Source organism: Terrapene carolina, unplaced genomic scaffold, assembly GCF_002925995.2.
Source record: "Terrapene carolina triunguis isolate 2854851 unplaced genomic scaffold, T_m_triunguis-2.0 Scaffold714, whole genome shotgun sequence".
Classification (NCBI taxonomy): Eukaryota; Metazoa; Chordata; order Testudines; family Emydidae; genus Terrapene; species Terrapene triunguis.
In genome coordinates, this window is record NW_020665065.1 from 316,599 (window position 1) to 344,239 (window position 27,641).

Genomic DNA, 27,641 nt, shown 5'->3' on the forward strand with positions numbered 1-27,641 from the left:
ACTCTGGCGCTCTGAAAATAAATCCATACTGAGTTAGCTCCAAAGTGCCATGTCGCACCTATTGCCTCCTCTCAGCATTCTCTGGGTGCTTGGCCTATCGGGCAGTCTCCATAATCCATAAATGGCTTTTGCCTAGGGCTATAAAAGTTACTCTGGATGGTGGGGAGGGGGGACTGAGAGCCACAGCAGAGCAACCTGAATCCCTCCATACCTGCTACCGGAGGCCAGGCTTGACATCTTCCATCCAGCTGATCCAGGTCATTTCTGAGGAGTGGCTACTAGGAAGTGCCAACGGATGGAGTGAGGCCTCATGGGCATAGAGGGGGACAGAGTTATGCTACAGTGACATTGGCCTTTGCACAGCTATGCATCTGAACCTTACATCATGCTGATGCCTAAACCATTCTCTTACCTCTCTTATTTCCAGCAGTCAGGCCCAGACTCCATCCTCTCCCAGTACGGCAGCTGCTAGTGGACATGCCTCTACAGAAAGCACTGGTAACAACTGTTAATTTACTGACGAGTCACAACAACAGAATTTTCTCTCCTGACCTGAATCTTCTCAAAACAGCAAATGAAGAGATTGTTCATGATGCTTGTGCTGTAGGTAGGCATCTGTCTTCATTCCAGGCTACTGGCTGAAGCTTTCCCACTGTGTTAATTCATCATATGAATTATTCTTTGCCAACTGCCTAATTCAAAGCTAACTCTTCTCTTGATCTACTGTATCTATTTATTTAGTCATTCTAAATGATTGGATGTGCCTATAAATGCTAGGCTAGCCTACTGGACTAAGATTCATCCCAGTTCATGTAACTGAGAAATCACTCGCCTTACAAGAAAGGGTGCTGACAGGATTTCAATCCTGGTTGCAGTCAAAAGAAGACTTTTACATTCTAAGAGCACATCCTATCCTATGTGCACAACTACAAAATGGGGAATAACTGTCTAGGTGGCAGTATTGCTGAAAAGGATCTGGGGGTTATACTGGACCACAAACTGAATATGTTGTCAATATGATCCAGCTGCAAAAAGGCTAATATGATTCTGGGGTGTATTAACAGGAGTGTTGTATGTAAGATACAGGAGGTAATTTTCCCGCTCTACTCAGCACTGCTGAGGCCCCAGTTGGAGTATTGTGTCCAATTCTGGGCACTATAGTTTAGGAAAGATGTGGACAAAACTGGAAAGCATCCAGAGGACAGCAACAAAAACGATAAAAGGTTTAGAAAACCTCCCCTATTAGAAAAGGATTAAAAAAAACAGCAACTGGGCACGTTTAGTCTTGAGAAAAGAAGACTGGCGGGGGGGGGGGGGGGGGGGGAGAAACCTGGTAATAGGCTTCCAGTATATTACGGCATGCTATAAAGAGGACAGTAATCAATCTCCAGCTCCACTGAAGGTAGGACAAAAAGTAATGGGCTTAGTTTGCAGCAAAGGAGATTTAGATTAGATGTTAGGAAAAACTTTCTGACTATTAGGGTAAACATCTGGAAACATCTGTCAGGGATGGTCTAGAAGATTTACTTGGTCCTGCCACAACGCAGGGGACTGGACTTGATGACTTCTCGAGGTCCTTTCCAGTCCTACATTTCTCTGATTCTGTGATCCCTGAAACATATAACTTCAGGATTTTCCATGCTCTTTTATCAGTTTTTTTTTTTTTTGCATTCTATCAAGCTTTTGACTTCACTGTAAGCTTTTCATTATTAGGTTATTTAAAACAGACAGTAAAGCAAGGTGGGTGCTTTTTTGTTGTTGTCTATTTGAGCTGGTTTGTTCAGTCATTTTTTTAGAAAGAGTAAGTGATAACTCTGGGATACTGGCCCCTAATTCTTCACTCAAGAAAGCTAATATTCTAGGTATTATATGAGGCTGAGAGATTGGCTGAGCACAGAATCGCCATTATTTATTTTGACAGCACCTACTAGTGTACTAGGCACCTCCTAATTCAGTCAAAAGATATGATTCCTGCCCCAAGGAGCTTACAGACTAATTTTTAACATGACACAAGGAGATGTTAATAAGAGAATGGTAGAGGAGGAAGGATGGGGCAACATCAGTAAGAGAACAGTTCCATAGAGAAGGCTAGTGCACAGCATGAGTAAGCAAAGATTTTTTTGTTTCCTGTCTACCTTCTATCTGGGGATCCAAAAGTGCTTTATACCTAATTGAGTAAGCTTCAACACCCCCATTGCATAGTATTATCACCCTTGTTTTATAGCTGAAGAGGCTAAGGGACAGACAGGTGAAATGACACACAAAATCTGGAGCATAGCCAGGCAAGTTGCTGATACACTCCTGTTTTGTCACTGACTTTCTAAAGTGTTTTGGAGCTAACCGCAATAGGCAAATAGCAACATAAAATCAAATTCTGATTCTAGCTGAAGGGCGTGTGGCATCCCTCAACTTCAGGCCACTACCTCAAAAAATTGGTGGGTGCTGACTAAGGGAGTCCAGCTACCACTCATGAGCTTGACTGTGCAATTCCCCAGAGTGAACCCAGACTGTCAGCTCAGGAAGTGAGGGATGAGGCTGGGACTTTAACTCACTCACTTTCTGGGACAAACTAATGGTAGCTTTTATTATTGACCTCTACATTTTTGTGCTGGATATGGATTGTAATGGGGTAAAATGTTCAAAGGTGCCTAAGTCCCATTCACTGCATCATTAAGGGCCTGCTCCTGTTTTTGGTGATGTTAATGGCAAAGCTTTCTTTACTATAATGGACACATGACTGGACCCTGCATTCCCCCTATGGTGGTTGGCAAATTTAGGGTAAATGTAGAATCCAAATGCCACACTCTGACCTGGAACTGTTCTTACTCTGATTACTATCATATGTTGAATGGGTTAATCATGAAATTAATGACACACACTTTTACACAACAGATAGATTTCGTGTGTGTGTGTGTGCTCTAATAGCTTTATAAAGACAGGACAAATTATTTACTATATTACAACAGTATCCAGCTCTGGTTCAAAGCCATTTATATGCCTGTTAAATGCATTAACCAGAAATTAATTCTGCATTGTTATTAAGTGTGACTTAAGAACATAAGAATGGCCATACTGGGTCAGACCAAAGGTCCATCCAGCCCAGTATCCTGTCTACTGACAGTGGCCAATGCCAGGTGCCCCAGAGGGAATGAACCTAACAGGTGATGATCAAGTGATCTCTCTCCTGCCATCCATCTTCACCCTCTGACAAACAGAGGCTAGGGACACCATTCCTTACCCATTCTGGCTAATAGCCATTAATGGACTTAACCTCAATGAATTTATCCAGTTCGCTTTTAAACCCTGTTATAGCCTTCACAACCTTCTCAGGCAAGGAGTTCCACAAGTTGACTGTGCGCTGTGTGATGAAGAACTTTCTTTTATTTGTTTTAAACCTGCTGCCCATTAATTTCATTTGGTGGCCCTAGTTCTTATATTATGGGAACAAGTAAATAACTTTTCCTTATTCACTTTCTCCACATCACTCATGATTTTATGTACCTCTATCATATCCCCCCTTAGTCTCCTCTTTTCCAAGCTGAAAATTCCTAGCCTCTTTAATCTCTCCTCATATAGGACCCGTTCCAAACCCCTAATCATTTTAGTTGCCCTTCTCTTAACCTTTTCTAATGCCAGTATATCTTTTTTGGTGTGAGGAGACCACATCTGTACGCAGTATTCAGATTTTTTGGATTTTGTTTCTAAAGGCCTCATGGAACTTTTAAAATTACTTTTTATTCTGTCCCTCTATGTAGAGTTTTGGAATTTATTAGACACTGCCTCATAGATTCTGTTGGAAACTTGGGACTTACTTTCTGTGAGGGCAGAGACTACCTTATTTAAGAAGTACATAAAGTATTGTGCTCTCAGAAAGTTGAAAATAGCTAGATGAAATATATTGTATTATATATTTGTGTTACAGTTGTGTCTAGAGGTCTCAATCAGGATTGGGATAAGTGCTGGTCAAATATTTCTTCCTACTTTCTTGTGGTGTTCTACTTTTTTCTGTTTAATTTTATTCAGTTATAAAAATTGTACATTTATAATCTTCCTGGATATAACATTTCATTGCTTTTTTCTGAGGAGCACTGTTGTTTAATGGAAAACTCACTATTCCCCTGGTCAGCATTTTGTAAGTGCACACAGAATTGCACTTCTCAGTACGACTCTGATACTCGGGGAAAAATGGCCAAATTCATCCCTAGTGGAATTTATCATAATATAAGCTGAATAATTTATTTGCTCAATTTTGAGTTATTTTCCAAAAACATTATTAGACATCTTTTTTACTGGTATTCTGTCATCTTACACGTTTGGTCAAATAATTCACAAATGTATTTGTATGATGATCTATTCCAGGCATTTCGTGAAGTATTTAAAATAAATTATGACAGATTCTAATCTCAGCATAAAGCTCCGCTGAATTTTATTAGCTTTAGAGGAGCTAGAGCAGTAGTGGGCAACCTGTGGCCCGCACATGGCCCATCCGGGAAATCCACTGGCGGGCCACGAGACAGTGTTTACATTGCTGCCCGCAGCTCCCAGTGGCCGCATTACCCATATGGACCGCAGGTTGCCCACCACTGAGCTAGAGAGGGGACGAATTTGCCCCACCAATTTAAATACAGTTGGATTTTCTAAGCTTCTGTGAATTGCATCCACCTTGCTAAAAATTGTCATTTGCGACGTGAACAAGAGGGGAGCCCAGGGTCAGAGAAACTGGTTACCTTTCTGCTGTAAAATCTGGTTTAACTGTCATAAGAACATTTCTTTTCCCCTGGGATAAGGAAAGAAAAAAAGGGAAAAGGAGCCTCACATAGCATTTGCCTCCTGCTGCCAGACGCAGAAGCAAGACGCCGGAACCACTGAGTCGTACCTGAGTCTCCCATGTGGTAGGTGCAGAACACTATGATGAGAGTCTCTGAGCTGAACTTCGAACATCTTAAACTAAAACAATAAGCTGTGATAGGCAGTGCATTTCTGAGTAATTATAATATACTTTGGGGTTATCATGAAGGCCCGAATCTGAAGGCTAAGTCAGTTTTACTACTTGAAGTGCAAATATAGCTCTGAAATGTACTGGTGTTCTGGAACAATTTACTAAGGGTTGTGGTGGATTCTCCATCTCTGACCATTTTAAAATCAAGATTGGATGTTTTTCTAAAAGATGTGGTCTAGAAATTATTTTGGTCCCTTCTATGAAATATGCCTGATGAAGAGCATACATTAAAACCACAGAAAAGAGTCAGGCCTGTGACTCTTGTACATCATCAGTACCCAGGCTGAGAGGTCCAAGTGACTTCAAGTTTTTCACTCTTGTTGATAATTTTGATTAGATAAATGTGTTTCCTATTTCCTAGCTTCCCTCTTTTGAAATAGTTGTTAACTATAGATTTTAAGGACCACATTCTCCTCTCACATGAGTACATGGATCCCATTGAGTCCAATGGGAGTTGTACACACACTAGAAGCAGAATTTGTTTTAAAAAATTATGCCTGCCTTTGAAATTCAGTCAGTTAAGAGACTATGTGAGTTTACAAGTAGGTCTTCTAAATGTGTGACACAGATCCATACTTTACAATGATATATATAATTACTTGAGGAATCTTCAGCTCCTTCTTGATTAAAATGGAAGAGAAAATGTTAAAAGAAATACACTTAGTATGGGGAAATTTTTTGTTTTTAATTTACAGCAGAAAGAATATAAAGCATTCAGAAAACATTTTCCATATTTTAAGGGCAATTCAAAACATTTTGCATGGTTCCAGCAGCTGAGTTCTTCAACAGATCCATTGATCCAGTGATGCTTTACATGCACAGTTACAAAAATAAAACTTACAAAAAAGAGACACCTATACTAATTTTACATGCAAGTCCTGGGGACCCCCTGTTGGGCACCAACTACTGTGTGGAACTGCTGTAAGCGTGCAACCACATAGGGAGGTCATGTTATAGTCTTTATTTCTTTCACACAGTATTACTTATGTCAAACGTGTTACACGAAGGAGCAATTCCATATTCAGGAGGCAGAAGAAGGTCCTGCTCCTGGCACTTGGGAATCCCGATTATCCAAGAAAGCTGCACTTACGTTATCTTCTATCAGAAATAAGTTCCGCAGTCAAGAAAGGGGTAAGCAAAAAAGCTTTTTCGATGGGGGAGCATTTTTAGTGGTCACATTCACTGAAAGGTTACAACCGTGTTCAGCAAAGTACTTAAGGATATACTTAACTTTAAGCATGTGAGTAGTCCCATTAAGTTAAAGAACTACTCATATGGCTAACATTAAGCATGAGTGTAAATATTTTGCTGTATCAAGGTCTTTATCAGTAGATACACCACCAGGCCCATGGATCTGGAAGGGTAACTTGAAATAGCTCTGTATTTTACTGAAAATTTAAGTACAAATATAAGGGGTTAAAATGTTTCCACTGAGGTCATTACTCTTGTTAGGAAAAGATCAATTATATTTGTCATAATGCCAGTCAATGGGACAAACATTTATATTTCAAAATGTCAGAGTATTTCCAGTATTAATACAGAGCATTCCAGTTCATTCCAAAGGAGTTTATTTTCGAATTCTGTTCCCATTATTTGTGTGTGGAATAGTTAATGTATAAGGTTCCATTTCAATAAAATATATGGAGATTATGAGGCTGCCACAGCCACAGTGTGGGAGCCAGACAATTTTTTTTTATTGAATCAGGTCATAAAGCAGCAGTTCACAAATGTACAGAGTTCTGATAAAGAGCTATATAGCACATATATTGTAATTCAATGCTGGCAGTGAAAGGAAGTAATTAAAAACCAGGTACAATTATAGAAAAGGCACCAAGAGCACTGACCCCAGTTTTTTGCCACAATCTTTGTGTTTACCCTTCTTTTAAAGACACCAGTTTAAAAGCTTCTCATTTGTGAATATTTTTAGGCTTCACAAAAGCCTGGAGTTTAAACATTTTAGTTGGTGGCCAGGATCAAGTAAGAGCAACTATTCCAAAACTAACCATGTAAAATTTACACCAACCATTTGGAAATTTTAAACTGGTACTAGCAACATAAAGTCACAGAAGCAATTTCTGATTTCAGCTACACTTGTGTAAATCCAGAGTAACTGCACTGACTTCAGGAGATTTACTCCTGATATATACTAGTGTAATTAAGATCAGGCCCCTATTGTCTAAACTTCATGACAATTTTTAATTAGTATTTCAATTTTAAAAGTACCTGATTTCTTTGGCTCCTCACTATGTGGAAATAGCAATATACCATGACACCCCTACAAGACCAGTTTGCATCTTTTAAGTTTTACTTTTTATTTTTTAAAATTTTTGTGCATTTTTATTACATTTTCTGACTTCCAGCAGGAGATATGAAAATGTGAAACATATTTTCTACTTTCATACTATTTCTTTTTTCAGTTTATGTTCATTCTAAGTGTTCTTTATTGGAGTGAGTGTATGGTGTTAAGCTAGATACGTTTTTGTATTCTTATGATTATCTGCTTTGCAAAAGTAACTTAATTTTCTTAAGCAATATTAGCATTCACATTACTTGGCACCATTGGCAAAAAATTAAAATAAAATAAAATAAAAAAAACCTCCTGGTAGCCAAAATCAAATGTAAACATATCCTTTTTTAGTAAAGTTACTCTGCCTTTTTTCCTAAGTCTAAATACAGTAGCTCTTTTTTTTTTTGCAGTTTAGTCATGCTTTAGCAAAATGTTCTTCTAATGAACATTTAAAATAAAGTTTCTTATAGTGAAATAAAGTTTTTGTTTCATTTTACAGACCATAGCCACTAATGCTTTGCTTTTTTCATTTCTTTTTTCTTGAATTCATGCACATATCTCTGTTTTAATATATACAATATGTACAAACAATACATCCACACTCTTTTCGCTCATTCAGACAAAACTATACAAATAATAATTTTATCTTGCCAAGTTATTGACCCTTTGTGAATAAAATATTTAGTAATTAATCAATATATTCCCTTTCAAATATTATTTCTCATTTTCCATTTCTACCTTCTATATATACAGAAACTGCCCAGATTTTGATGAAATAGCCAAAATAAGAAATTTACTGGCCAGGATGGAGCACCACTCTGATCTTTAGGTGGTATAAATGTCCAGGCAACATATGTACGTGACTGCTCAGAACAACAAAATTACTGTTTTAAAAAAAAGAGCGCTACATACGTTACAAACTATTTTAAGTAAATAATTAAAAGTAAGGCCAGAAAATAAAGTGCTGAATATGAGAATAAGTACATGACACTTGAAATACTTGCAGGTTCTAGAAAAAATACCAAAAAAGGAACTTTTAAAAACTTGCTCAAGCTGCTCTCTTTATTTCCCATGCATTACCCGTTTGCCTCATATGCCAACCCACTCTGTAAATTTCCAGGGGATGTATTAAAAACCTGCAGATTTAAAAAGTTGCATTAAGTGTGCTGTAGAGAGATTCAAATAAAAAGAAAAGACAGAAGTGCAAAGGAAATGAGAATGCATGTACCCAATAAAGATTTACTGATCTAAGCCCCTCCACTGACTCTTGAAGCTTCAGTTTCTTGGAGATGATTGACAGGTGCAGGAATAGCATTCTTGTGTTGCTTGTGCATTCCCACCTTTTCTTAACAATATTTTTGGTATAATATTTGTACAGTTCCACACGTTTTAATACAGCCCTATATGAAAAGGATAATTAATCGCTTCTTTTGGAGAGAATGAAGCAACTCACAAATTCCTCCTGGTGTCTTTTTTCCCATGATCCAACAGAAGATTGAGTTCCAAGATGTCTTGCTGAACAAATTAAAAGTTGTCCATGAAAGTGCAAATGCAATGACCAAAACATTACTGTTAAAATCCTGCAGCTGAGATTCCCAGAACTGCAGTGGGTTTTTTGTTGTTGTTGCATGTCTCTGCTAAAAACAGAAAATGAAAACAGTCTGAAAAGCAATGTCACATTGCTACGGGATGCTGCTGTGTATCTTCAGGTTCCTTGGCCTTTTTCAATTCTTTCACTCTGAAACAATAAAAAGGCCCTCTATAACATTTCTATTCCAAAAGAATTTCAACAGGCAAAAGTCAAAGGGATCCCTCACTACAACTTCCACTATGAAGTAGCCATCACCTTAAGAAAACTCAGGAGTATCAATAAGAAAGAACCTCCTGATACAGTAAACAATTGGGAGCCAGGGAAGGGGAGAAAAAACTCATTCAGAAGGAAGAATTCACCTTTCGCAACCCATTTCTGGACATCTTTATTTAATACCCAAATTCATTCTACTATCAAATCGTCTTATCTAATTAATTGTCTTTTAGGACTGCTTTTCATCAACTGCTTTTCTGCTGCTGCCTCATGTACCAGATAATTTGAGCAAAATGCACTTTCTATGCTGCCCCTTTTTCACTGAACATGGGCAGATGCTGCTACATCCAGCATTGTGGGGAGAACAGATTTATTCCAGACTTCCATGGTAAAGTTCTACTTAATTTATCCAGTACCTTAGATTAGTAGAATTTATACTGGCATCAGTGTAAGCAGATACATTACTTCAACTTATTGTCTCAGTCTCACTGTCAGCATCTGCATAGTCTGCTTACTTGTAGGATATATTTATGTGTATCTTCATAATCCCCAGTCAGGGACACAGTCTCTCCATGGAGTACTAACTCTGTAAAGAGCATTCAGATGCTACAGTTGCAAGAACTTTAGAAATGGAAGTGCATTCATAGATTTATGTAGCACCTATCACCATGGGATCTAGGTGCTTATTTACAAAGCTGTAGTACATTAGTTAAGTAAAACTATGAAAGTATGGGAAATTTAAAACTAAACAAATTAAATGACTTGTGTCATGCCTAGAAACCCATTAAGGCCGCTACTTGGCTAACATACTCTTGCTATGTCACTTCACCGAGGCTTCCTTGAAGTGACTAAATGAACAACTGCAGACATCCAGAATTGATCTAGGCTATCACACTGTCAAGGCTTTATCAAGATGCTTAGTAATGAACCTAGCTTCAAGGGAGAGAGTTTGGGGTCCCAGTCATCATTAGGGAGGGAATGAGTTGTTAATGCAGTTCTGTATACATCTGCTTTTGTATCCACTATGTATAGCTCAATCTAACTCTTCTTGGTCAAACAAAGCACTCAATGTCACAAAAGAGCTGCATAGTTTTTTTGTACTGGAGTTGAGATAGCTCTTTAGGACTATATAACCCATATGATTTTGACTATTTTTTATTACAATATACACAACTTAGTAAAATAATTTTAGACATTCTAGCTAGTCATGGATTCATTTCTATGAACCATCAAAATGCATTAACTCCAGTTCAGAATGAACAGCATGTTAAATCTGATTTCAGATGCAGTGTATTGGAATAAGCTACTATATACAGAATCACATCTATGTGAAAAAAACCTGCCTGACTCTGCATGTCCTTGCTCAGTTATCCTGAGGGTAGTTTTCTCCCAAAAGGTTGTGATTATGACCCAAAGTAGAAGGATTTAGCAGAGCACATCCACAGTTGTTAGTATATTAATTTCTTAAGCAAATTGACCTAGAGACACTACAAGGGGATAAATTTAGAGGTGCTTTAAAAAGTATTTCAAGTTCCACATCTGTAAGTGGGCATAAGGGCGTCCAACTAAATCTGAATGAATGTAACAGAGCCATAGGTTAGCATAATTTAGATGCTATGGGGATAGAACAGAGGCACTTAGCAGAAAGAGCAACTAATAGAGTGCAAATTAAAGTAGGTATTCACCACTACATTATCTTTTGCCCCCCTGTGTGCCCTCCTTTATACTTACATATTGATGTGAAATCACTACAAACTTATACATCATCTCTGAATTTGGCCCAGTGACTGTATTTTCAGCTTTCAGCTAAATCAAAGCTCTAGCATTCAGGACATCCTGTAAGCTTGTGACACTGGGGGACATGGGCTCCAGCAATGAATGAATGGATCACACGGGTAGTATGCATGCATTTAGAACATTACTAATTGTCTTTATTTTACTGAAGTGTTTGAGAATTCCATGCTAGGGAGGACACAGAGTGTGCATATTGCTGATCAAACATGAAAATAGGGTCTGCAGTGTGGCATGACTGAAGCCCTGGCTACACTAACAACATCAACTATAGCTGAAAGTGGCATCTCACTCCCACTTTCTGAAACACTAAACAGTTTTGACTGACACTAGGATTTAAACCATTCCAGTACAGATTCAGGGAGCCCCACTGCTGTAAAACAAACAATGATTCAATTTTGTAGAGTAGTCAAAGTATCATTGCAGTGAAAGACATGTCAAAGGCTAGCTTTTCTTTTCTGCTGTAAGGGAGCTAAGGTGAAATCCTGGCTCCAGTGAAGTCAATGGCGAAACTCCCATTGACTTCAACGGATCCAGAATTTCACTCCAGTTGCCTGGGAGGAATTCTCCATTCTGTGTCCTATGGAGGTTACTCCCTATTTGCTCTTTGCAGCTCACTGTGGTGGTTCTGCTAATTATCTGGTGGTCCTGTTCTTGTATTACAGGATATACGTATTCAGAACCAGTAGAGGGAATTTATAATACTGTACTTACACACAATAAACACAAACTCAGAATATTCTTAATTCGTTAAAACTTAAGCTCTCTTTCCGTGCAGCAGGAAAGTGAAAAGTTACTTCTCCCTAGATGTGCACTAGTTCACATTTTATGTTGAGACTAATCACACATATGCAAAAGATATCACCTACGATGCAGGACAGGTAGTGCAACTTGTGCATTTTTCAGTTGCACCTCTTACTGTAATATAAAATTCACCTGTTATTACTATAGGTCTCATTGAGAACATGCACGATTGGTAAGCTGTGGCTCTTACTGATACATGCTGTATCCATGTTTAGCACTTCAACATGCAAGTTCTACACTAACAGAGCACACTTTTGCTGGCAAAATGCAAGACATGCTTTGCTGCCAACTTCAACCTCGGACATGCAACATCTGTACTGGTGCATACCTGTTTAACTGGAATATGCATGCTAATGCAAGTTGATTACTGTAGCATTCAATATTTGCACTAGTACAGATCCTGTTCACAAATATGCAACACTTTTCTCGGTCAAATGAGTCCTGTACTAGTTACTAGGTTTGTAGGCTTGTACAAATTTTGGAACTGCAGTGTTGATTGTTGCTTAAACATAAGAACATAAGTGAAAGATGCTGCAGTGTGCACAATTACATTCACAGACCGCATGTGCTTCACAACCTTGTATTCCACAGTATTTGGAAAATGACTTAAAGATGATGCTAGTTAATACTTTTTGAATTTGTTAATTTTTCCCACATAGTCAATAGCCGTGTGTGCAGGGGAGTGGGATAGGGGAGAGTATGTTTGTACAGGTAGTCATTTATTTTTATAATGTACTGCATGTTAATACAAAGAATATGCCTAAACAGTGTCAAAGTTGTGGTGACACAGACAACAATCAAGAAGATTAAATCTAAGGATGATGTTTTATCTTTAACTCGTACTTAGAAATGCAGGGCCCAAGTGAAATATCCCAATACAAGGGGGTTCCTTGGCTGACATAGAGCTACTGGAATGGCTCTGCCTGTACTCTTCGTTGCTCCTCAGTATAAGGGGTCTGGCTGTAGTGGAGGAGGCTCTGGCTGTTCTTGGCTGGCTCAATGCAGCTAGAATGTAAACTTAAGCACCTCTGAGGCTGCTCTTTTTTATAGTGGGGACTGGGCAGGCCCTGTGAGTTTGGGTGGAACAGAGATGGCACGAAGATCTCTCTTTTCTCCAGCCCTGTGCCAAGTGCAAGAATGAAGAAACAGAATCAGTCAAGGTCTTCTTTAGATCCATTCTGAGTTGTTTTTAAATTATGTTTGAGACAAAACATATACATGTTTTTCTTATATAGAATTTAAAATATTTACTAATGACCAAATGAATTGCTCTCAAGTGAACCTGAGTTAATGTTTTTGAACTGATTATTTTTGTGTCCAATAGTTCATTCAGAAGTCTTGCCAGTTTATCACATAAAACGTGCACAATGCAAGTCCTTCAGAAACCCTCCTGGAAAGTAGTTACTCTTGTCACCAGCAGCAGCCTTTAGTCCAGTTTAATACTTCCATAATTAAACAAAAATCATTTCTTGATCAGTGCCAGTTTTATTTGGTGATGTTTTACAGTGATATAAGCTAGAACAGGCCAGTTATCTTCCATTTACTAGACTCAGTGTAAAAAAAGTACAAACTAAAATTTCAAAATATGAAACAATTTGATTCCAAGATGGATTCCTGGACAAATTATCCCCTGTAAATAGAAATTCATAATAGCAGTGCTGCTCACACAGCTCACAAGAGAGCGACAGCTGACGCTGCCTTACTGCAACTAGCCAAGACATTCTCTGCACCTTGTTTCATCTCTTTCCACTTTGAATTTCAGGTGGGGAAGGGGGCTGAGGTCTGTGGAGGCTCCCTTCCTTTGCCAGCATTAGCAACCTGCCAGGAGTAAAAAATTGCACCAGATTTTTATAAAACGAAGAAGGCATTTGCCCCAGAAAATGACTGCTCTCCGAGTGGATTGTTCATCTGGGTCTGAGCAGACTCCGAATACTGACACCTGTCTCTGCACCTTAAGTCAGGGCACCCATAGGCAGAAATAGCACTAGGCCAAAGTTTTAGGTGGAGGCTGTAGCTTGTCTCAGCTCTATATGCATGTTCTCATTAGTTAAGGGCACTTTTGAAAGTGCCTCTTAGTGCTGTGATGTGGCTGACAGGGCTGTTCAAGTGAAGTCCTGCTGGTGCTGAAATGTGAACTCTGTAGCCTGAGGCACTGGAGCGCTGCTCCACATGTGGCCTTCATCAAGAAGAGCTGTTATGCTGTTGCATTGGCCCGTGTGAAAGGTGCACAGAATTGGGAAGAAGGTGAATTTAATTTCTCGTGTATCTGTGTGAGGTAGGGCCCCAGTGTCAAAGGCTCTACTGGAGAGCTCTGAATCATATATTTTGGCCAGAGGCCATGCTGGCCACCTCCAGGTACAGGGTCATTCTTCACTAGTGAGTGAAGGGCGGGCAGCTGGATTGAGTAAGCCAGGGTGACAGGGAGTATCACTGCCCCCCCCCCCGTTTACGGTGTTCTAGTAAGCTAAGTGTGAGGTTTGGTCCTTTTAAATGTGAAGAACAGAGCTTTTGAGCTGTGACCCTGTAAAGTGTAAAGATCACAAACAATCCTACAGCTCCTAAAGTGCCCCAGCTAGACAGTTCTCATGACCTTTGGATTTTATTACTTATTCAAATACCATTAAGGAAGTTGCATTGTTATGTGCTGAAGCAATGTAGTAAGCAACAGCCCTGAAAGCCAGCAGCAGTTTGTATTGTATTATTTCCCTCAAATTTCAAATGAGAATTTGTGAGCAAATGAATTAGGCCTACTTAGAAAAGTTACAGCAGACAATAGCTTCATGGGTAAAGCGTAAGGCAAAGCTGTTTCATAAAAATTACTCTATAATGCTCAGCCAGGGAAATGTTCAATGAGTCAGTGAGTTTATAGCAAAAAAGTTCTGGCAATGCTGGAGGTCAGTAATATAAAGGACAGGGTGAATTAGAGCCACAGAAGGCTTTTTAGTCAGTTACCTGTTGCTCTGAGAGCTGAATTGGCTTGTGTGAAATTTAGGAAATGGGAGCTCTTGCCTTTTTCCAGATATCTCATTTGGATTGCAAAACAAAAAAGACAGAAAGGCCCAATAAGAATGACACCCCAGAGCATGGGGCCTGCAATTTAACACACACATTTGTGCTCCAAAAACATTCAGCCCCTGCAAAAGGTAAACGAAACAAAATTACTTTGGAAACTTTCATTGCAGCCACCTTGACACGCCCCACATGACATTTTTCTCCCATTATCCTTACATTGGATTACTCAGGAGAGGGCTTTGCTCCCTCACCCTAACATTTCCCCCATTCTTAATGTTACTACAAGACACATAAGAAATTGGGTATTTAATGCAATGGCTGCTGCATATCATACATTTCCTGCTTTTATTAAAAGAATCTTGGTGTACAAGAGTGGGAGAGGCTGTATCTTTGAACTGCTGGGGGAAGGACTGGCCTGCAGAGAGCAACGGAGTACATTTTATGGGGTTGTTCATTCAGGTATGAAATAAAGAAGTTGTACTTACCAGAGTAATTGACATCACATGGTACATATACCCTCCCAAAAGCAGAGAACCACACATAACCAATGGGATGAAGTTTTTAAAAGGATGCTGCCATAAATGAATTTATTCCTTTTATTATTGCTTGTTTCCTATGGTAACTTTGATTGTTCTGCCCAAGAAAACAGGCTAGAACCTTTGTTGTAAGCAGACAGTAGTTTAACCAGTACAGCAGTTCAGGAAGACCTGATTGTTATGAATACCAGCTCCTCAGAGTTATGGGAGAAGGGGTCACTGGAGCATCACAAATCTCTCTCTGAGTGTCTTGTAGCTGCACCCTGCATCTGTATTCTGAACAAAACTTGCACGTGGGAGGTTAATAGGAAGTTTAAACAAAGGAGCAGGTCAACCTTTTATATGTTTAGGAGAGAGCAACAGAGATTCAGCATAGCTGAAATCTCTCCAAGGTTCCTTTGGGATGAAAGGAGCTACTAATTGTGCGTTATTATTACCAGTTCCTTCTGAAATAGCATGTTATCACTGCTGCAGTAATGTAGCCAATTAATAGTGACTAAATAAGGCCCTTTGAGATCTGCAGCTTTCTTACATAAATCCCATCCAAAAAATCTTAACCTGCACTGGGAAATCTGTTATATTTAATCCAGGTAATTCTTTGGGAGAACACCTTTTTCCCTTTGTTTTTTTTTTTTTTTTTTTTAATATTGAAACCTCATAATATAAACTAAAAATTAGGGCTGTCAAGCGATTAAAAAAATTAATCACAATTAATCGAACTGTTAAACAATAATATAATACCATTTATTTAAATATTTTTGGATGTTTTCTACATTTTCAAATATATTGATTTCAGTTACAACACAGAATACAAAGTGTACAGTGCTCACTTTCTATTTATTTTTTAATACAAATATTTGCACTGTAAAAAACCCCCCAAAAATAGTATTTTTCAATTCACCTAATACAAGTACTGTAGTGCAATCTTTTTATCATGAAAGTTGAACTTACAAATGTCGAATTATGTACAAAAAATAACTGCATTCAAAAATAAAACAATGTAAAACTTTAGAGCCTACAAGTCTACTCAGTCCTACTTCAGCCAATTGCTCAGACAAACAAGTTTGGTTACATTTGCAGGAGATAATGGCACTCGCTTCTTGTTTACAATGTCACCTGAAAGTGAGACCAGGCGTTTGCATGGCACTGTTGTAACCGGCGTTGCAAGATATTTATGTGCCAGATGCGCTAAAGATTCATATGTCCCTTCATGGACCATTCCAGAGGATATGCATCCATGCTGATGACTGGTTCCGCTCGATAACAATTCAAAGCAGAGCAGACTGATGCATGTTCATTTTCATCATCTGAGTCAGATGCCACCAGCAGAAGGTTGATTTTTTTTTTTGGTGGTTCGGGTTCTGTAGTTTTCGCATCAGAGTGTTGCTCTTTTAAGACTTCTGAAAGCATGCTCCCTACCTCATCCCTCTCAGATTTTGGAAGGCGCTTCAGATTCTTAAACTTTAGGTCGAGTGCTGTAGCTATTTTTAGAAATCTCACATTGGTATCTTCTTTGCATTTTGTCAGTGACAGTGTTCGTAAATCAAACAACATGTGCTGGGTCATCATCTGAGACTGCTATAACATGAAATATATGGCAGAATGTGGGTAAAAAAGAGCAGGGGACATACAATTCTCCCCCAAAGAGTTCAGTCTCAAATTTAATTAACACACTATTTTTTTAACGAACATTATCAGCATGGAAGCATGTCCTCCGGAATGGTGGCTGAAGCATGAAGGGGCATATGAATGTTTAGCATATCTGGTATGTAAATATCTTGCGATGCCAGCTACAACAGGGCCATGTGAACGCCTGTTCTCACTTTCAGGTGGCATTGTAAATAAGAAGCAGGCAGCAGTATCTCCCGTAAATGTAAACAAACTTGTTTTTCTTAGCGATTGGCTGAACAAGAAGTAGGACTGAGTGGACTTGTAGGCTCTAAAGTTTTACATTGTTTTGTTTTTGAATGCAGTCATGTAACAAAAAATCTACATTTGTAAATTACACTTTCATGATAGAGATTGCACTACAGTACTTGTATGAGGTGAACTGAAAAATACTATTATTTTTATCATTTTTACAGTGCAAATATTTGTAATCAAAAATAATATAAAGTGAGCACTGTACACTTTGTATTCTGTGTTGTAATAGAAATCAATATAGTTGAAAATGTAGAAAAACATCCAAAAATATTTAATAAATTTCAATTGGTATTCTATTGTTTAACAGTGCGATTAATTGCGATTAATTTTTTTAATCCAGTGTGTGTACAAGTGTTGGTGCACTGTGTGGTGTGTACATGCACACACAAGGTTTGTGTGCATGTTGATACATGCACATTTACAGCAATAAAGAATGAGTAGTTGTACAGTCTCTTATGCTTCAGCAAAGTCGCAGGTGATACACCTTGCAGCAGCTCATCACTTACATTTTCCAAATATACAGGAAAAAATAGTAGTACAGGTTAAGAGAGTAAGAAGCAGAAACTGTGGTTTATTGCGAAAATGAGAACTGTGCACTTGGAATGATTTCTGATGCATCATGCTAAAATGTATTTACACTCCCCTTGTGCACATAACCCATTCATTGAAAAACTGGTTGATTTAAACTCATTAGTCACTGGCTATACTTCCCTGATTCACATTCTTTAATTATTTGTATTACAGTGGAGCCCAAAGGTCCCAATCAAGGATTGGGCCCCACTGAGCTAGGCACTATGGAAATGTGTACAAAGACACAGTCACTGCCTCAAAAATAACAAGACAACTGACATATGAGGCCGAGGGAACACAATCAAATGTGGACCATTTTTACATACATGTCTCCATTTGCAATATATTTTTTCCTCAGTTATTATAAATGAAATGCCAAGTCTCCCCTGTGCACCTCAAACTAGACATCACATAGTGGTTAGTTCCTTATACGTGTCATATTAAAGGTAGGTCTTAAGAAAAATCTCTGAACATCTGCTGCTCCCTTACCATCTCAGATGTCAGGGATTGTTATATTTTATTTAATTTATATAATATACATATTATGGAGATATACCTATCTCATAGAACTGGAAGGGACCCTGAAAGGTCATCAAGTTCTGCCCCCTGTCTTCACTAGCAGGACCAAATACTGATTTTTGCCCCAGAGCCCTAAGTGGTCCCCTCAAGGATTGAACTCACAACCCTGGGTTTAGCAGGCCAATGCTCAAACCACTGAGCGATCCCTCCCCCCTACATGAAGCCATTTACATCTATAGTATAAGTAGATTCCTTTGTTTTATTTGGCAAATCATGTAGGCTAAGAACTATCACTGTAGAGCTTAGTGGTAGAGGGAGAGATGAGCCATTGAATGGGAAATGGACAAAAAAATCCACTCATGTCTGCTGTACATTAAAAGGTGGGAAGTGTTAAATTGTGCTCCCCATACATTCTTGTAACAGAATAGAATATTTAATTTAGACCATTTCTCATTAAATTTCAGCTACTTACAGTGAAACTTCAGAGCACTTTTTTTTTAAATATTTGAGGAATCAGTGTTTTACTATATATCAGACTGTGATGCAGAGAGACAGTGAAATCATATACAATTCAAATAAAAGCAAAATGATTGATGTTCCTGGCTGCTTTCTGATCATTTAATCAAGCCATTTAAATATTTCATACCAGTGCGTAACTACAAGATATTTGAATCCCATCCATCCTACTGTGTATAGCCTATGGAGAAACCTGCACATGTACTGCACCTTCAGAAATTGCTTCTGTCGTTTCTGATATGCCCTACAATCCATTTAAACTGCAACAATAACAAGAGAATTCTTATGTTAAATAAATTCCATTCACAGGTAGCACTGAACTCTCTAGCCGCTGCAGAGCACCACACTAAAATCCCAAGGGCAGATCCTCAGCTAGTGTAACTTGCCATAGCTCCACTGAAATCAATGATCTGTCCCCCCCAATCTCTCTCCCTTCAAAATTATCTGGGTCTTTATTTTCATTATTGAATGCGACGAGAAGGTTACTCACCTTGTGCAATAACTGAGGTTCTTCAAGATGAGTGTCCCTGTGGGTGCTCTACTCCAGGTGAAGATGCATCCCGGAGCCTTTGCTCAGAAAGTTTTGCAGCAGTGCCAGTACAGGCTGTGCATGCGCAGTGCCTACCTAGCACGCTGTTGGCACCTCAATAGCACATGCGCGATCCAGACTCCTCAGTTCCTTCTCTACCCTGGAGTCTGCCCCTAACTCCGAAGTAGACGGGAGGTGGGTGGGTAGTGGAGCACCCACAGGGACACTCATCTCGAAGAACCTCAGTTACTGCACAAGGTGAGTAACCTTTTCTTTGAGAGAGATGTCCCTGTGGGTGCTCCACTCCAGATGACTGAAGAGCACTGCCTGCCTAGGATGGTAGGGGCTTTGGAGTTGGCAGAAAAACAACTGATAGCACAGTTCGACCAAGTTGAGTATCTGCCTGAGGGCCTTGCGTGACAGCATAATGTTTAGCGAAGATATGTTCAGAGGCCCAGGTGGCGGCCTTGTAAATGTCTATAAGGGGAACGTTGTGTAGGAATGCTACTGATGCCAATATGGATCTAGTAGAGTGCATCTTCATCCCCGTTGGAGGTTGTATGCCTTTTAATTGATAGCATAATTGAATGCATCCAGATATCCATCTAGAGATACTTTGAGTGGATATGGAGTTACCCTTAGAACTTTCTGCTATGGAGATAAAAAGCTTCGGTGAGACTCTAAATGGCTTGGTCCTGTCCAAGTAAAAAGACAGTGCTCTCCTAACATCGAGGGTGTGCATCATAGCCTCAAAAGTGTTGGCGTGTGGTTTAGGGAAGAAAGTTGATAGCTGTATCGGTTGATTGATGTGGAAGGAGGAATGTACTTTGGGAAGGAATTTGGGATGGGTACGTAACGTTACTTTATCTTTACAAAAGATGGTATATGGTGGGTCTGCCATAAGCGCTTTGATTTCTCCCACTTGTCTGGCTGATATGATCGCTATTAGAAACGCCACCTTCATGGAGAGGTGTAGTAGGGAGCAGTTTGCTAGAGTTTCAAAGGGTTTACGCATGAGGGCTGTTAGGACCAAGTTTAAGTCCCATGGTTGCGTAGATGGTCTCACATCCAGATAAAGGGTTTGGATGCCCTTAAGGAATCATTTTGTGATTGGGTGAACAAAGATTGTAGTGTCGCCGATTTTTTGGTGAAAAGCAAAGATAGCTGCAAGATGTACCTTAATTGAGCTGAGGGATAGAGCGGATTGTTTCAGTTCTAAGAGGTAGTCAAGTACAATTGGAAGAGGTGCAGATGTTGCAACCGTTTGTCTAGCGGCACACCATGAAGTAAATCTTTTCCACTTATGGAGGTAAGTGTTACATGTAGTCTGTTTCCTGCTGTGTAGTAGCACCCGCTGGACCTGTTCAGAGCAAACTAGCTCCTCATTAGAGAACCATGGAGAAGCCAGGCGTTCAGATGTAGCATCCCTATGTTGGGATGTTGTAATTGGCCCTCCTGTTGTGTCAGTAGATCTGTCTGGAAAGGGAGTGTGATCGTGCTACATGCCGACATCCATGTAATGTACAGATACCATACTTGTCTTGGCCACGTGGGGGCTATTAAGATGACCTTGAGCCCATTGGTCCTTATTTTCTTTATTACTCTGGGTAGTAATGGTATCAGCGGGAACGCATCTAGAAGGTCTATGTTCCAAATGATCATGAATGCATCCCTCATTGATCGCTTTGTCAAAGTGACCATTCAGAACCTTTGCTTTCTCACAAACGTGTTCAGACGCCTGAGATTGAGGATGGGTCGCCACCCCCCACTTTTCTTTTGTATTAAAAAATAGTGTGAGTAAAACCCCTTCCCTCTGTGTTGAGCAGGGACAGTCTCCGCTGCCCCTAGTTGGAGGAGATGTTGTACCTCTTGCGTAACAAGTGTTCATGAGAGGGGTCCCTGAAGAGGGAGGGGGGAGGGTTAAGAGGGGGTATAGACAGGAAAAGAATGGTATAGCCCAATCTGATGATTTCCAGGGCCAATTTGTCCGTGGTGATAGCCACCCAATTGGGATAGAATGGGAGCAAACAGTCTCCAAAAAGCTGGATGGATGGTGTAAGTGCTGAAAGGGTGAGAGGTCTTCCTGACCCTCGACCAAGACTTCAAATTTGCTTATTGGAGGAACTAGGTTGAGATGCCGCTGGTGGTGGAGGGCGTTGTCGCTGTGGTCTCTGCCTATGTTGGTTGCATGGTCTTTCGTGTTGCTGTGTGTAAGACAGGTATCTAGGTTGTTGATACAGTTGATGACTACAGCTGTAGCAGTGGACCTGGCGGCCGTATCAGCAGCATCCAGTATGGCCTATAGAGCCATGTGTGAAATCATCTGTCCTTCGGAGACCAGACATTTGAATTGTTGTCTCTTTTCCCTCAGGAATGTCGTTAATAATTTCCATAAATTTGCCATAATTCCTGTGGTCATATTTGGCAAGTAATGCCGCGTAATTCGCCACCCGAAATTGTAGTGTAGAAGAAGAGTATACCTTGCGGCCAAACAGATCCAGCGTCTTACTCTCCTTATCAGAAGGAGTGGACCAAAAGTGTTGTTGTTTGCTCCTTTGATTGGCCGCTTTCACTACCAGTGAGTTTGGTGCTGGGTGTGAAAAGAGGACCTCAGATCAAGGGAACATAACATTTTTGGACCACCCTCTTTCAGGTTGGGGGTATTGTAGCTGGAGTTTGCCACACTGTCTTGGCAGGTTCCATGATGACCCCATTAATGGGCAAAGCTATCTTGGAGGAGGCAGATATCTGCAAGATATCGGTTAAGTCATGCTGAGTTTCCAACACTTCCTCCAGAGCAATCTTAAGCTCGTTAGCCACTCTTTTGAACAGGTCCTGAAAGTGGATAAAGTCTTCTGCTGTGGTTGGTGGTAGAGGCATAATAGCCTCGTCTGGTGAGGAAGATGAATTATTATTGGTTGGAGAGGTGTCTGGAGCCGTGTTCTCTTGTTATTGAATCATGGGCTCCTCCCTTGTGTCCGCCACTACAGCCTCCAAAGGTGTAGGTGAGGGTCTGGTGTCTTCCCTACATGGACTGTGGCACCTGCTATGGTTCCTTCTATAGGGACCCCAGGGACTCCAGTATGGCCAGTGATCGCGAAAGGGCACTGGTGGTCCCATCCATGGGCAACCATACCAGGGTGGTAGATCACGAGAATATGAGGACTGTGGTGGTCCAGCAATAATCAGGGTCCCGACTGGGGAAGAATGGTGTGAGGAGAATACCCCTTCAACCTTGTCATCTTCATCCCTGGAAAATAGTGATGGTATCGGAGAGAGCTGATGGTGCAGTACTGTGGGCCCTGGTGAGACATTGGTGCCTAATAGAGGGGATTCTGGAGTTGAGGAGACCACCAAATCTTTATGATGCAGGAAACAGAATGGTGCTGAGAGCATCAGTTCCGAGGGCAGGGTGCCAATCGGAGTGGTGGCGCAGGCGCTAAGTCAGTGCTGAAGTAAATTGAGGTGGCGCCGTCGTGTTAGGAGCATTAGCCTGCAGCATGGGATTAGGAGTGGTTGTCAGTACCGTCTCCTTTGGTGCTACTGACGGTGCTGTGGTGAAAGCAGGCAACTTAGAGCCATTAACCTCGGCACCTGAGCGGTTGGTGCTGGCTGCGGCACGGACGGTGCTGAGCCACGGAGCGGCTGGCACCGATGAGAGCAATTTGGTCTGCAACCGTTTTGCGGTGGTCTGCTCTCTGTGAGGTGAGGAAGCTGGCTGCTTTTTCACCATTTTATTTGTCCTTAGAGGAGCCAGGCCAGTGGTAGGAGCTGTGGGAAGCAGCGGGTCACAGGGACATGCTGGCTACCACTTCCTGCAGCTCTCATTGGCTGGGAATGGTGAACCGTGGCCACTGGCAGCTGCGGGGAACCGTGCCTGTGGACGGTCAATATCAGCAAAATGTCTCTCAGCCCGTAATCAGATTACCCTGATGGGCCGCAGGTTGCCCACCACTGATCTAGGCGGTGAGGAGACTGGTGACCTTTGGCAAGAAGAAGATTCCTGTCCAGGGTCAGAAGCTGGTCTGAAGGACTTTTCCATTAGGATGAGTGTAAGCCTCAGGTCTTTATCTTTTCGTGCCCTAGCTTTCAGTTTATTACAAAGGGCACATTTCTGGGGAATGTTAGATTCCCCCAGATTATGGACACATTGAGCATGTCCATCTGAGATAGGCATTGCCCTCTCTGCACGTCATGCATCTTTTAAAACCTGGCAAACCAGGCATTTTCCTAACTACCTCTAACTAAGCTACAGGATATAATTTTTCTTTTTTTGAAACGGGACAAAAGGGTAACTACCGAAACTTAACTTGTCTAAACTAACCTAATTTAAACTACTATCTATTTGAAAAAATTAAGGTTTTCAATGGGACTGCTGAGCTCCGTCTCAGGCTGGGGATGGTTGAGAAGGAACTGAAGAGTCCTGGTCGCGCACACGCTATTGAGGAGCCAATGGTGCGTGAGGCAGGCACCGCGCGTGCACGACCCGTACGGGCACTGCTGCAAAACTCTCAGAGCAAAAGTGCAGGGACGCACCTTCACCTGGAGTGGAGCACCCACAGGGACATCTCGCAAAGAAGAAACCTAACAAACGCTCCAATTTCAAGTTTCCATATGTGGATCTTGACAAAAGAATAAAGAAGTCTTTACATAGAGGGCACTTCATTCTGATGCTGATATTTGTTTACAGAATGTTCATTATTACATCACAAGCATTAAGGAAACTATCAAGTTTCCAAAATGCAAAAGTCTCACCTATCGAGTCCTCTCAGCAGGCTCTTTTAAGAGTGCAGACCATGAAAGATGCATCGATTGCAGGTAATCTTGAGACTACAGCATGCATGTATTCTTTTAGGAAAGGCATGATGGCACAATTTCTTTGTTCTCTCCTCTATTCCTAATGTGTGCCCTCTCACGCTTTTCTATTCAGCTTTGAACCTGACTGGCTCATTCTGAAACATTAAAGTGTAAGTCTCATCATTTTATTATTTCTAGAACAAAGGAGTGAGTAGATGGTAAGAATTTCAGCTACAAATCCAGTACTTTTGTTCTGTGTTACCTGCGTGCATAGCTGGGAAGCTGGAAAGAAATCTTTCAGCGCTTCATAGCCTGTCCTATAGGAAGAAGTGCAGTTTGCAATAGTTGAGCAAGTGAATTTAGCAGGTACCCTATGCTGCTTCTTGTCTGCAGGTGAAGGGAAAGGGCAGAAGGTGACAAGGGAAGCAGCAGAGGACTGGAGTGGTAACTGCTAACTGTATGGGGGGATAGGGGAGTTAAAGAGCAATTCATTGAAGAGGATGAGGACTGTGAAAGGCAACGGCAAAACTGTGATGGTGGGAGAGGAGTTTGGAGGGGAAGCAGCATAGCTTTTTGAATAATGAATTGTTAATTTGCAATTATGCTCATCTTCACTGCAGTCTCATAACACAGGTCTTTGTGGCAAGCAGCACACCGATATATAGCTACAAACACCTGCACAGGCCCAACACCTACCAGCCCCATGACTACTAACTCAGTTAAACAGACATTAAATAGGAAAAATGGGGAGGTCCCCCATTTAATTCAGGACAGCATATTGGCGAGAAACAGAGTGTCCCAGCTTCCAGCTAGTAGGATTCCAATTAGGGTGCTGTCTCTGGACCCTTTTCTAGGTGATAAGTCTAGAACCCTCTTCACTTCCCACCACTGGGAAGAAGGGTAAAGCCACTTCCCTGTCTCTTCCCGAACTCCAACTTTTGGATTCTTTTCTCCTAAGTTTGCTGTTTCTCTGAAAAGTATTGAGCATCTTCAGAAACACAGATGCAGTGTTTAGTTGCTGCTGGGAGAGAGGAAAAGAGTCTCCTTTCCTTAGCCTCTCCCACTACTGCTCAGCAAGAGCCTTCAGAAGTAGCACAGTGAAACTGACAAGCTTGTAATCGAGCATCCTGGTAGCTGTTCAGAAAACCATCAGGCAGCAGTGACACTGTGAGGAGACTGGGAGTCAGGATGCCCATGTTCTGTTCTAAGCTCTAGAAGGGAATCTGTGGAGAACAGCAGACTGGGGGTCTGAATCTTATTGCCCTGCACCAGGTGCAGTCGTTTACACCAGTGTAAAGTGAATATAAAATGATGCTATTCTGATCTGTGACATTTTACACCAATGCAACACACAATCAGGCCTTAGAAGGCAGGATTCTTGGATTCTATTCCCAACTCTAGTGGGAGGATGGAGTGCCTGGTGCTTTGCTTTAGTCTCTCCTGCTGAGCACATGACAAGGAAATTATTTTATTTTATGCTAAAATCTAATATTAATGCTGCAACATTTTAATTATGAAGGAAGTCATTACCCATTTAGCATGTGCCAGTGCAGACCCATTCAAGTTAAAAAAAATCTGTTAACAGCCATTTTGGATACTGTAAAGTTCCCACCAATACCACTTTCTAAGCATGCCCAGTGATGGATATAAAAGTCCTTTTCCCCACTTATTCATGCATTTGTAACATCTACTGCAGAGTTCTGTCCTGTTGTGAAAAGCAGCAGTGTTAGTAATTGCAATAGGGTTAGTTTATACAGTATTTTGTTTCATATAATTAATGGATGTGAAACTTACTGGCATATCTAGGCTGCAGCCCCATGCAAGCAAGCAGAAAGCAAAATATTTAAAATGGAATAGAGAGAGAAACTGGCTAGCAGGCAGCTAACTCACCCTTTTGTACAGCCTATGGTCCACCAGAGGGCTTCAGATAGCAAAACAATACCAAAGAGCTATTAGCATACACATGGCATCAAAGAAACCTTACAATAGTTTCACTTCAATGGAGGGAAGACAAAGTATTTCTATTTGCCTGGAGAGAGAAGGGCCCACTCCCCAGATGCTGCCTGTGTGATTCCCTCTCTTCACCAGGCAGCAGCAGATCAGAGTTCAAAACATTTTAGGATAGTAAAGTGCAATACGAAGTAAAATGAAGACAGATAGTTGTTCTGGTGGCATTTCCAGCCCCAACCTATCTTCCCTTGCATGATAGGCTGTCTTCTATCTCAGTCCTAATTTCACTGGCTACAACAGGGCTATAATCCAGATGACAATCACAGCCTAGCAATACTACAGAAATACCTCAAGAAGATAAAATTTTAAATATAAACCGAAGGAAAAGAAAGGAAATAGAATGTTATCAGTTTACTGAAAGCTGACTGTGTGGATTGCAAGTGGGTGTCGATTCAGTTAAACCAGGCCCAGTTAGAACGTACATTGGTTCCACCTTTCCCTGTAGCTCTAAATCAATATTATTTATGAACCATTGACTAGCTGAGGATGGTTGGTGAGTCATTAAATATGCAAGCCTTTAATTCTGGTCTCACACAGGGACACTGTGCTGGAGGGCAGGTCAATAAGCAGAAGGTATTACTGCAACTTTTAGACTTAAGAGTCAGTCACTGGCTAACAGGCCTGAGCATTATCCACATTCAGAACTATTCAGCTGTGCATCTCTTGAAAGGCCTGTTCTGTCTCGTGCTCTATCATAAACACTTTCAAGGTAAGACATGCTGATACCATGATATGGTAGCATGTTTTTCTTCACATTCCTGGGGATACGTAACAGATGGACAAATAGATATTTTTCCAAGATCTAGAGTAATCTCTGCATCTCCTACCTTAAGAGTTACTGTCACAGATGAGTGTACAGAATCTGTTTGGGGGGGGGGGGTCTATTTTTGTCTACATGATGTCTGCCCATATTCAGATGCATATATCTTAGCAGAGATGAGCCCCAGCTCCAAAAAATCCTGCCTTCATCCAACAATGCACACTTAATTGAAACTCACATTTCTCTCTTTCTATCCTATGCAATGTTCATGTATCAGTTACCAAGGTAACCAAACCAACTGTAGGTCTCTCTCATGAACTGACCCAATGGCATCTGAACTGTTGTCTCTGATACTGCACTAAGTGAAAATTCATGAATACAGGAAGCTCCAACTAGCACAGTCCTTAAACACACTGGGTCAGATCCTCAGCTGATATAAATCAGCTTTGCTCCACTGAAGATCTGAGCCAATAAGTAGATCTAACAAACCACGAGAGGTACCTTAGAGCTGTTTTGGATATGGACAGAAAGGGGCTTTTCATAACTTACTAAACAGATTTAGACAAAATATCAGTCAGATGGTTACCAGGAGAAAGCCCAAGGAAAGCACATAACTGAATTTTGCATAAAGGGAACAGAATAATCTCTTAGCAAGAATTATTTCCGGGATCCAGTTCCAATATCTAGATGTGGCCAACAGAACTAGGTTAAAGCAAATTTTAAAAATGTAGAATTAGCAAATGTTCACTCACAAGTTACACGTTTAAAAACTTCTGCAGCTGAA

The 27,641-nt window shown here is 40.7% G+C and overlaps 1 protein-coding gene and 1 long non-coding RNA gene across 4 annotated transcripts in view; one reads left to right on the plus strand and one right to left on the minus strand.

The window, feature by feature from the left end:
* The first annotated feature begins 449 nt into the window (after positions 1 to 449).
* On the plus strand, positions 450 to 7,549 carry LOC113408055. Its single transcript, XR_003370201.2, has 3 exons — positions 450 to 607; positions 4,788 to 4,892; positions 5,977 to 7,549. It is a non-coding gene; the product is annotated as an uncharacterized LOC113408055 (long non-coding RNA).
* Positions 7,550 to 7,646: 97 nt separating this feature from the next.
* Positions 7,647 to 27,641, minus strand: part of CAMTA1 (calmodulin binding transcription activator 1) — an 878,634-nt gene continuing 858,639 nt past the window's right edge. For 2 of the 3 annotated variants that reach the window (XM_024207912.3, XM_024207913.2), the window contains one exon: positions 7,647 to 9,024. In XM_024207912.3, coding sequence (XP_024063680.2) covers positions 8,961 to 9,024 — 64 coding nt within the window. In that variant the 3' untranslated portion in view covers positions 7,647 to 8,960. Of the gene's footprint in view, positions 9,025 to 14,637; positions 14,820 to 25,977; positions 26,009 to 27,641 lie in introns of all 3 variants that reach the window. The other variant, XM_024207910.2, reaches the window with a different exon arrangement.